Source organism: Parasteatoda tepidariorum, chromosome 1 (assembly GCF_982258835.1).
Source record: "Parasteatoda tepidariorum strain Cologne lab strain chromosome 1, Ptep-v5.0, whole genome shotgun sequence".
In the NCBI taxonomy this organism is placed as follows: Eukaryota; Metazoa; Arthropoda; class Arachnida; order Araneae; family Theridiidae; genus Parasteatoda; species Parasteatoda tepidariorum.
Window position 1 is genome coordinate 93,734,012 of NC_141755.1, and position 12,409 is coordinate 93,746,420.

Here is a 12,409-nt window from a genome sequence, read left to right on the forward strand (position 1 = left end):
TACCGATTTTAGACATTCTATAAAATGCCTGATTTTATTCATTGATGGTAACATATTAATCTAAATATTTTTCAATTTACTTACACATAACATTGTGTGCATAATAAATAAATTAGATTGAGAAAATATTCAAAGCTCTAATCTGGGTTCTCAAGTCTTCCAGTTAAAATTTTTACAAAAACCTTTAAAAAAATTGACCATACAGTTAAAATACATAAGCGCAACAAAGCATGCAAAAATCCAGAAAGTATACAATTAAAAAAATGTTTGTTAAAAATGAAGAGTGGGTTACAGTAAATGAAAGTACTTAACACACATACAGTTTAAAAAAAAAACATACATTAACTTCTTACATCTAAGAAGAACTCTAGGTAAAATAGTATACTTTTGACAGATTTAGATATTTTTAACTCTTAATAAGAAGAAATGGACATTTATATTATACATCATTGATCAGTAGGATAGAAAATAGGGCATCTTAAAAACACTCAAATTACCTTGAAAAAATGGAAACAAGGCTTGAATTTAGTTATTATATAAAAGTAAAACTATCAATATAAATAAGAAAAACTTAGATAAAAATAAAAAAAATAGAGAGAGAATATCCAGTTTTAATTTTTAGTTTCACAAAAATTATTAAGTGATAAAAATTATTATTATGATGAAAAATCCTAATTGCCAGCACTTATACTTCAATTTACAGGTTAATTTGAGTTTTGATTAATTTTTACAAACTATGAAAAACAAGTAAAAGAATTTTGTTTTCAGTGTGGTTTTTATTTGAAATATAAATTAGATAGATAAATATTAGAAATATAAATTGTTGGGAAAAAAGCAATTGGATTACTTTCCATGTCATATTTTATCGGCTCATTGGGCCTAGTTCATAGAGTTTTTCAAACTTTTGTAACTCTTAGATCAGACGATGAGTCAATGGTATGCGAGAATTAGATAATACATTTCTTTTATTCACTAGCATTCACTGAAAATATTAAAAAAGCCACCTCCAATGCTAACAGTCATCATAGGACAGATTCAGAAAAAAGTAGAACTTAGAATGCTTATTATCTAAGATGCAAAGCTGACTAAAATACCCTCTCCAAAACAGAGGACAATTTTGTAGAAGAGATCCATAAAATGAACAAATATCTAGCATTAATTACCTTGATTTCATTTCATTGCTTATCAAAGAGTGCCTGCTTTAGGATATTTTACCTTAGCTAAAAATTAAACAAAAACTTTTAAAATACTGTTTTTTCAAATTTGAGTTTGAAGCAAGTTCATAACTTAACAGCAAATAAAGTTATGCAATGTAATTCTGTAGTTTAAAAGAAAGTACAATGATTTTGATATTTGAAAAGAAAAAAAAACTAACAAGTGGCATACTATGCACCCAAAATAACATATCATAATTCAACTGGTACACTTATCAAAAAAAGCTCACCATCTTTATTCTAAGGTCATAAACAATTTTTGCAGCAATATATAAAAGTTGGCCAAGAGGTACAAAACAATAATAATGATAAATGAAGCATACCAAAAATCCTTTCTCCATCACTTTATGCTCAGCATGCAGATGAAGCCTGACTCTCAAAATTCCCTCTAGAGGTGATGAAAAAGGTACCTGGAAAGAAAAATTATTAAATATGATATTTATTAATTTGAAAAACAAAGTTATCTTACTTCTTTGGAGCAATGAAAATTTCAAACCAACATTTCATCAGAAATACATAGTTTTTATTTAACAAGCAAAGAAAATTACTTTTTGATAGTAAATATCAAATATTATCTCTTGTACAAAACAAAGTGCAATCAAGCTAACATTTAACTTTAGGACACATGTAAATTATGGGAACAAAACAAATTTTTCACAAGACTCTAAAAAATTTAAGAGACTAAATGCAATAAAGTTTATTAATAGAACAGTCATAAAGCCTCTATCTTTCTTCTTACAATAATTATCATAATTAGTTTTTACAGAAATCTTAACTTTTAAAAACTATTATTGCCAGCCTAGTGAACAGTATTATTAAACAGTAAAGGCAGTTATACTTTCTTTTTTAAAATAAGAAACTATTATAAGAGTATTTTAAACAAAATAACATTTTAATTTTAATAAATCTCTAATTTTAATATAAAATGCAATCAGCATGCAATAGAATCTTTGAAATGAATAATGGTTATATATATTATGCTTATTTAAGTTGAACCTTATTAGATACTCATCATTTCCATGAATTTTAAGATTGCTTAAGTTTGTTGCAGATCTTTTCAACTTTAAAAAATCCTTTTTTGACTCTAGTTTAATTGACTTTATGGAAACCCTCATTTCAACTTTACCCTGTATTCAACTTTAAAATATTCAGGTTTAAATCTTTAAATTATGTCACTTAAAAACTTATTAATGTCAATATGTAAATTTGAATGTTATGTCTTCTAAACTTATTTATTCCAGTAAATCTGCACACATACTGGGGTAAGGAAATTTATTTCTGCTTCCTTACCTATATTTTCGTAATCTATACATAATAATAAAAGCGGCTGTGTGTCTGTCTGTAATCACAATATATCGCCCCAGAAGCCTCGCCCAGGCACGAAACTTGACACAAAATTATGTTTTGACATAATGAAGAAGTATTTTTTTTCTTTTTCAAAAATTTGGATTAGTTTTTTAGTTATCAGTCATTTTGTAAGAAAATCTATGCTTTTTCGTCTTCAAATAAGAGCCATATTAAAAAAGCTATTAAAAAATGCATATCTCTTATAAATGTATGCTAATGCCAGCCTTACAATTGAAATATTAAATTTCGACAACTTAAACCAACAATATACGAAGGAATTAATAATTTAATTGTAAGGTTCGCATTTGTTTACATTTATCAAAGTGGAGAAAAGTTTAACTTTTGTATTAAAAATGTGGCAACATATTCCATACGTAAATAGAACGCTTTGCTTTGATTTATTTGTCGCTGTTCATAATTGTTATAAAAAGTTTTTCTTCTTCTTTCCACGCTCTATTTTTTTTTCTTAAGCGAAGACGATAATTTTTGTAGCAATGTAGAAATAGAAATTGATACCATAAAAAATTATATAGAAATAGAAATTGATACCATAAAAAATTAATTCGTTTTTGGGGTAGACTATATTTGAGGGTGCCCCCGCCAAGTTGTGATCGAGGTTGATCGCCAAGCTGGGCAATGTTGAAAACCAATCGTTATTCTGATTGGTTTAGATTTTAATCGTGATTCTGATTGGTTAAGAATTTAGCGTTGTTTTTAAATGTAATTTCAGAGATCTGTTAGTTCTACTTTGGATACTGGCTGATAAGGTTACTTTTGCTTCTGGTACTAAAAATGAATACTGTCAATAAGACAAATCTTAAGTTTGTGTACGATTTGAATAACAAAGGAAAAAAAGTAGTGATTGACTGGCGTATGAATGAAGGTTTAATTAGTAATAGATATAAATGTCCTGTTTGTGGGAAAGATGTCTCGGGTTGAACGTAAAGATTGATCAGATGGATTTGAATGGGTCGTGTGAAAGGTTCAAATGCCCCCATCATAAAAAGATCTATTAGAAAGGGATCGTAGTTTAGACAGTACCTAACTGCAATTAGAGAATTCTGTGCACCAAAATCTGAAGATATTCAAGCTTAATGAAAAAGTGAGTTATTTTTCTCTTTTTCTTTCTGTGCTTACTCCATTAATTTTTGTTTCGATTCAAAATGCATTTTAGTGGGTTTATTAATTTTGATTCTATTCTGTTCACTGCTATTTTAAAAAGCTTTGTTTAAATTTTCAATTGTTTCATTGAAATATCACTATGTTTTGGCCGCTATTCCTGTTACCACGGAGTTCTGGCAACCAAGTAAGACGCCAAACATAAGTCGCCGATTTCGCCAAGGGGCACCCTCAAGTATATTTTTCCCCGTTTTTGTGTTCTTTTCATGTATTTAGCATTTTAGTTTTTTTCCTTAAGCGTTGTAGCCATATAATATATAAAATAGGAATTAAATTGTTTTTGAAGGAACGATCACACTTACCTTGGTTTTTCTATTCTTTATTTTTTTTATTAAATGTAATTAGTTATTTCAGAAAGTTTCAGTTTGCAGGTAAGCACTTAGATTTTAATACTGAAGTTTCATGATTTGCTTTCATAGTATGTTCTAAAGTATTCGTTGACTTCTTAAAAACCCGATTACTGACATGATGGCAGAACCGCCTTCCAAAAAACTTTGTATTTTATCAAAGAAAAGGATATTAAGAGATTCTCAAAGAAGAAGAAGGGTAGACACCTGATAGTTATATTATAGGTTAGATTACCATAGGCCTTAGGTTACCATAGGCCTTATGTTACCATACCAAAGTTACATCTTCAAACATCCTCAAGAGCTATAACACATCTGCAACAGAACTGGATATGAAGACAAAATTGCAGGACAGGAACACTTTAATTGTCCACTAATTTGCAGATTTCCTGCTATGTTTTAAAAAACTTTATTTGTGAAAACCGTTAGCGTGGCGGACAGCTGGCCGCCTTTAGCGGCTAGTGTTTAAATAAAAGTATTTGAAAAAATACAAATGAACTTCGAAAGAATATGGTTCACTCAGATTTTAAAAGCTTTGTTTTAATATACTTTCAAGTATATATAATGAAAAAACAATACATAAATAACAATATTAAAAATATTAATGCTACTATATTTGAAAAAAATATTTATATTTATATTTTGATAATATATATATATTTTAACCACTCTAATATTTATATTTTGACCACTTCAGTTCATTTACTTACTTTGTCCAAAGTGAAACACTTTTTGTTACAGTTCTGAATGCTAAATCTGGTAAAGCCTATCACCCCAAAACTAGAAGATCTCACAGCATTAGGACCACCAGGACTGCTAATAGCTAAAAAAGGGAGAGAAAAAAAGTTAAATATTAAATTCCATCCCTTTTTATTATAAAATGCTTAATCATTGGAACGGTTAAAAAATCTGTTAATTTTCCAATGAGCACAATCTTTTAATTTTATCGATAGTTCCAATTATTATTATTGCTAATTCAAAGTGTAGATTAAAACAAATAAGAGAATTTTGAAAATTATTGAAAGAAATTATACCGAAGAATGATAATATAAGTGATTTTAGCTTCGGAATACAGTGATTCAACTTGAGCGTCACATGTCACAAAGGAGGTACACAAGAAAAAATAGCATTAAAAAAAATGTCAAAATAAAATTAATAATAAAAAAAAGACAAGTATACATTGACTTAAATTATTTCTTGGTGATTGGAATCTGTTTTTGACACTTTATATATACAAATAAAAATTTTAAAATGAAAAGCATTTCAAAAGCAAAAACACAAATAAAAAAATTGCTTTTTCGGCAATCAATGTAAGGATGAAAGAAAATAATTTTAATATGAAAAAATATTTTAAGTTTCAAGAGTAATTAAACTAAAGTAAATTTTAAAAAGCTTTATTCTATCCGGGAAAAAAAACTCAGTGATTTGTTAAAATGCAATTTCAGTGCAGAGTGATTAATTAAGTGCAACCTTTAAATACAAATATAAATTTTTAAATTGCTAAATAGGACTTCATACTTTACAGATTAAATGTCATAAAAAAATTTAACAGTGTTTTAGTTTAGAGGTACCTATTTTGTGAAAATTTAGACATGGAAAGTTAAAAATTACATTAAAAAATCAGCCCAAAAATATGGTTAAGTAAAACAATATTTTCAAAAATTGTCACTACAAATAAAAATCTTTTATGACTGGTAAATTTCCATATATTTTTCCGCATATATATTCAAAACTAATTTTGCTATTGTAAAATTTTGGCCTTAAAATTTTATCCAAATTTAAAAATTATTGTCCTTAGTTAAATTTTAACTTGAATTTAATAAAAAACATGCATTTAACAGTACTAACACTAAAAGTTATTTTCATTATGAGAACATTTCCGACTAGGTCATAGAGAAAAAAAGTTTTACAGAGAAAAAAAAGTTTCGCAAAAAATAAAGGTCTGTTAGAATAAATTTACAATAGTGTTCAAGATGATGTTTGAATTTCGACTTTCTGTACAATTTATAGAGGGAAAGCCTCCTAGTTTCATTTAAAAAAACTCGGAAAAAAAAAGTTTGTTTTGATATGGCGTAAGCGACCTGTTAGGCTTACTACATTGCACTATCTGACCAATACACATGCTACCTTTCTGTTAAAGACAGCTGGTGGAAAAGCTCATCTTTTCCATAAATTGCAATCAGAAAGGGGTTTTCCCGAGAACTTGCTTTATAAAAAGTATTTTGTGAAACTACCGTTTTACCTGAAGTAGAATTTATGATGGTACTGCTAAACAGTAGTAAATTTACCCATATTTAAGGGTATAAAAATAGTGAATTTGTTCAACTATCAAATAACCTCTGTAATGCATAAGAGAATGAGTATGATAAAATAAGAAGTAATTACGTAAAAATAGTAAAGATAATATAACTCACCTGGTAGCAAAAGTTTGCCATCAGATTTTTTACCCTTTGAAGCCAATCGCAGTGTGCTTTTATCCTAAATAAATATTTTTTTAAGACGTTAGTGCAAAAATTATAACCAATCATAACACAAATAATTAATCTCCTAATATGTAAATTTCTGAATTTTAGATTTTCTAGAAATTGATTATTCTAATATGGTATTAAAAGAAAATCTGTGTGAAAAAAATCTGTTTTGAATAGCAATTTTGTCCGATTCAGTGTGTAAATTTTTGGATTAGATGGCATAATGTTTAATATTAGGAGTAAAAATGCTTTTCATAAATTTTTTGATAAAATTATTATTTCTTTTATGCTGTTGAAGACAGCTCCAACAGTACAAATAACTATACCTACTTCTAAAAGGGATTTTAAATTTTAAAATAAAATAAAATAAAAAAAGAAGTTTGATTTGGAATGCACACTTGAGTATCATTTTCAGATTGCCTCAAGAAGGACACCATTTTATGGCAACAATAATGTAACAGTTATGACAAATTTCAAACATGTTTGAAAATTGGGAGAAAAAAATATTTAAAAAATTTAATTCATTTTATTAATACTATGTAATCTGCTAATGTAAATGTAAAAAAAATAGAAATTATATTACCTTCCTTTTGATTAAATATTTAATAATTCTAGCTGCGCCTAACTAATAAAGTTATAATATAACAAGAGTTACACAATTAAGGTAATTTCAAATATAATGATAATTTTGAAGTTCAGTTTATTTTAAATTTTAGTCCTTAAAATTAAATGGAGTGAAATTACTCTGAACAATTTTTTTCATCCAAAATTTTTTTTTTGGAACACTAGATAATCAGACTAGACACATGTCTTGCATGGTTACATAGTGCAGAAACAAAAAACCCGACCATCCTGAATAACTTTAGATCTAATAATCGAATCCTCACGCTCTAAAACTCAATTTTAATTATTTAAAGGGGTGACCTAAAATATGCTAATTAATTAGTGCAGATGATATTTTAAGTTAAAAAATCAGAAACAAAACTTTTTCTGAATAAATATACCTTTTTTTCCCCCCCCCCCCCCAACAGATTCGGATTTCTGACTCCAAAAATATAGGTGGTAGCCGCAATCTGGGAAATAGACTCCCCATAGTTTTGTCAAGAGAGCGGTCAAAAGTTTGGACCCTATAATGTTAAATTTATATTTTGCATATTTAGCCATATCTCGAGAGCTTTTAAAGCGAATTAAAAAAACTTTGCAAGCAATTATAAAATTCATTTATTCAAAGATAACCCCATCAGGGTGCGTAATCAAATTTTTTAACAAAAAAATAAGAACTCAAATAATATTTTTAAGCATTTTAAAAAACATCATAATTAGGATCGGTGCACTAATAAAAAGTTTTTTTGCCCTGTTTTGAAAGTTCTTCATATATCTATTAACAAAATAATTTCTTAAGACTTTACATGATTATGATAAAATAACTAGTTTCTGACAAAAAAACATTTTCTTGATTATATTAGCCACCATAAAAATAATTTATGCACAATTTTAATATTAAGTGGTTCGTTCTATTTTTTAAATTAATAATTACTTTACTTAATTATGTATAAAAAATTAAATTTAAAATTATAATTAATTTAACCATTATTTAAAAATGTTATAGTGTATTTTTTAGATCTTAATAATAGTTATTTATAAAATCATATTCAACAAAACATTAAAAAGATTATTATTATTGATCATATCGCATTTATAAAGATTTAAAAAAATTAAATAATTTTCAAATGTAAATATGTTTATAAAAACTAAACAGTTTTGTCAGAAGTAAGCATATCGATGGTCCCTACATTCATAATATTTATCAAATCTGAGAACAGAATTTTTTATTTTAATTGTTTTTAAATCAAATCATTAAGAGAAGAATTTAAGTTTTCTGCTGCACTTAAAATAGTGAAAGCCCTTCACTTCATACTTTTTTTAAATCTTCCCACTTAATATAATTGAGTTTTTTTTCCTCATAAAATTGAGTATTGAAAAAGTAATAATACAATAGAAAGTAATATGAAAAAAAAAAAAGTTATTAAGTACAATAAAAATATACAAAAATTTTATGTAATTAGTGGATTGTCCCTTAAGTAAAAATTCTTAAAATTAAAAATCTCCGTTAATTCTTCGTTTTAATAAATTAAATGAATAAATATCAAGGGGTCCAAACTTTGGACCGCTCTCCTGATTTAACTATGCATACATATATTACCCAGATTTGATATCATAGCTGCCGACATGGATAGGAAAAAAATCCAGTAGATTTTACGAAATAATGTATAAATTTCATGATGATTGTTGCGCAATGTACTAAATATCTTACACATGGGGAATTTTAGGGATTTTTACAGTCATCAAAATGGAAAGAATGCAATATTTCCAAGTTATGATTGACATTAAACATACTTGAAATGTTATGTTTACTCATAATTTCGAATATTAATAGGCATCAAAGATAGTTATATGATTTTTTTAAATTAATTTAAGAGAGATAAATTGAACACTAAACTGAATAAAAATAAATTGAACATTTTAGAACAAAAAAAAAGTTTTTAACTGATTTCTATAAATGACGAATGCTTCCTTATTTAGTAGTAATACTTATTTAAATATTCTAGCAATAATCTGTAAAAAAATTTTATTTCATTCAATAGAGATTTTTTTAGGAAACTTACTCAATTTTAGGGAATTTTCAAAAATGTTAAAAAACCAGGAGAATTTTCTATTAAACCAGTAGAAACTGACAAAATCAAGTAGTCTACTGGAAAATCCAGTAGAGTTGGTGGCTATGTGATATGTATTATTCCAGATGCATATCATATTCCCATACCCCCTTTATTTTGGGGGTCAGAAATCCCAATCCGTCGGAAAAAAAGATATGTTTATTCAAAGAAAGTACGTTTTGGTGTCTGATTTTGTAACTTAAAATATCGCCTGCACTAATTAATTAGCATATTTGAGGTCATCTCCTTAAATTGAAGATTGAGGCCTAGAATATGAAGATCCCATCCTTAGATCAAAAGTTATTCGGGGTTGTTTGCTTTTTGGTCTTGCGCAATGTAAATATGGCAGCAGGGGTTGATTAAAAATTATAAAATAAAGAGTTAACGAAAGCAAAATCGTGTAGATTACTTTGATAGGTGGGTGTGCTCCACCTATCAAAATTATCACCAGTGATTCAATAAGATAACTTTGGGACAGTAAACTGTAAAATTAAATTATTATCATGCTTATAAGAAATTAAAAACTTAATTTGAAATTAAATATCATGTTTTGTTTTAGTACATACATTCAATAATGGGATTAGAAAAATAGAATGATTTACAGCAGTTTCTTTTTAATGAAGAAAGAGAAACCATTAAATAAATTCAAGGGCAAATTTAGACATATATTTCTGTCCATAGATTCTCCCTATAAGCCACAAAAGTGAAAACAACTCTTTTCCTATCTATCACAAGCATTTAAGACTGTCAAAAAGGTGGAGAATATAGGTTAAGCATGCATGAAGAATTGTAGTTTTCAAACCAAAAGGACAACAAGCTAATTTTTAAAAAAAAAATAGGTGGCTATGTTTGGTTAAACAGATGTGTTTATAATAAACTGCTTAATAAACTACGAATAAAATTAATGAAATAACTACAATTTAAAAATGCAACAATAACAAAATAAATAAAACCGAAAAACTTACTCGTTTAATGTGATATTTCTTATCATGTGGAAGACTTTCCTTTTTTGTTTGCTACAGAATGGGAAAAAAAAGGAAAAACAGTTAAAAGAAAAATACATTTTATATGACAATGACCAACAAAATAACAATAGCTTACCAACGCGTAGACTTCAAACACGATCGAAAAATCAGGTGGCAAATTTTGCAGCTTAATGTGATTAGTAAAGCATAGGGCACCATTGGTGACTTTCTCATCTGTTGACATCATTTGAGTGACAATCACCTGCGCACCATGACGTATCAAGCACAAGAACCAGTGAACTGCATCATCTACAAAAGTAAAAGATATTGAAAAAAAGGCATAAAATATTTGAAATTGAACTGTCGGTTCAAAATTCTGAAAATAAGTTCCATACTTTCTTTGACAAGGACTTCAAAGTCAATAGGTACAGCAAGTTTTTTTTATAAAATCAGTAAGGTCATACCAAAAATTATTTAACGAGGGAAAAGTAATTCACACTTAAGAACATTGTATAATAGTCAATGATGCACAAAATATACCCCACAGGCTAAGTGTCTTACAAAGACTAGTTAACTTGGTCCTTAAACTATTTTAAAGTTTAACAAAAATATAAAACAAAAAAAAAGTAACAGAAAATTATTCTAGCCATGATTTGTAACAGAAAGCTAATACAGTGTATCAAAATTTCAGAATGTGATAATTTTGCTACGAAATTTTTATTTATGCACTGGGCTCAGAGCTTGCAATGAGTTGTTATTACTTCCTTTGTGCAAATAAACTGAAAAAGGAAGAAACTTTCAAAGATCGTTAACCAAAAATTATAGTTTCAGAACTTAGTCGGCAATCATTTCAATAACCGAGTGTCATTAACAAATTCTGAGTTAGTGAAAATTTTCAGGAGATATGCAATTTTATCTTATCGTTACCTATGAAATTACGATAATTTGTATTGCAATCCAATCAATAGATTTATTTACACAGTTGCTACTAAAATCGAAAAAAATTCCCTGTCTTTTTCAGACATATTTTTAAAAAATTTCAGTCAACCGCAGTATGTACTGACAGTGTTTATATATACAGTCTAAATATACGGTGAATATTAGTCATTTATACATTATATTGTATATTTTATTTCAATTAAAAAATAAAACATCACAATGCAGACAAAAAATGTTAGTAAAGATAAAAGAAATATATCAGAGAAAGATTATTTAAAAAAAATAACAACATTTTATGTTACTTAGTCGACACAGAAAACTATAATTTTTGTTTTAATCCTGCAATTTAGAAGTCAGAAGCACAAACTTCTGATAAAAAAAATTCTTATTAAATTTAATTCTATACAATGCATCTGCATGATGCGAAAGATGAAAAATGAACAAGAGTGAAATTTTTAAAGAAAAAAAAGGGCATATCTCAAGTCTTTATTAAAATAACATGCTACTTTTCTACATATATTTAAAAATACTGATTGGATAAAATTATAAAAAGTAATCTCACAATTAATGAATCATTAACTTATTATTAAAAATTAACTTGTTAATAATATGTTATGCAAATAAATAAAATAAAAATAAATCTAATTTCTAAAAATCAAAAATAAACCTGACCTTCCAGATTTGATAGCAATAAATGCTAAAATTTAGTTATTAATAAATTTATTCGTATCTCTGCTATACACAGATAGTTTGCATCACAGATGTTAGTTCATAAAAATAAATCTTTTTAAAATTATTAAATCACCGCACAAAAGAAACAATAAATAGATATGCATTATGGATTCAAAAGTAATTAAAATCTTATTAAGTCAACTAAATAAAATATTTCTCAAAATAAAATACGCAAAACATGACAACTGGATAGGATTGTTTCTTTGGTGATAAATATTTTTTCCTTTTTTTTTTAAATATAAATTTTAAAAAATAAAAACAAATTTGCTAAAAAGAAGCAAATAAAAAAATACACGGCCCTTTATTATAAATATTCCAATAATATAAATGTTCCAAAATTTTTTATTAAAATATCAAAATTAATAGAAATTAAACTCAATCGAAAGTAAAATTATCAAAAAAGTAAGCTCTATTGTCTTCAAATCTCAATATATAAAAGAGAAAATTAGATAATCAATTTGGTAAATATAAATCAGAAATTAAACACTCCTAAACTCAAATTTT

General features: G+C 26.8%; 1 protein-coding gene across 2 annotated transcripts in view; it reads right to left on the reverse strand.

Annotated features, from left to right (window-relative positions):
* Positions 1-12,409, reverse strand: part of LOC107441418 (uncharacterized) — a 44,090-nt gene that overhangs the window by 3,823 nt on the left and 27,858 nt on the right. For both annotated transcript variants that reach the window (XM_087168933.1, XM_087168931.1), the window contains 5 exons: positions 10,371-10,543; positions 10,235-10,285; positions 6,502-6,565; positions 4,798-4,910; positions 1,538-1,624 (listed from right to left, as the gene is read on the reverse strand). In XM_087168933.1, coding sequence (XP_087025059.1) covers positions 1,538-1,624; positions 4,798-4,910; positions 6,502-6,565; positions 10,235-10,285; positions 10,371-10,543 — 488 coding nt within the window. The remainder of the gene's footprint in view (positions 1-1,537; positions 1,625-4,797; positions 4,911-6,501; positions 6,566-10,234; positions 10,286-10,370; positions 10,544-12,409) is intronic.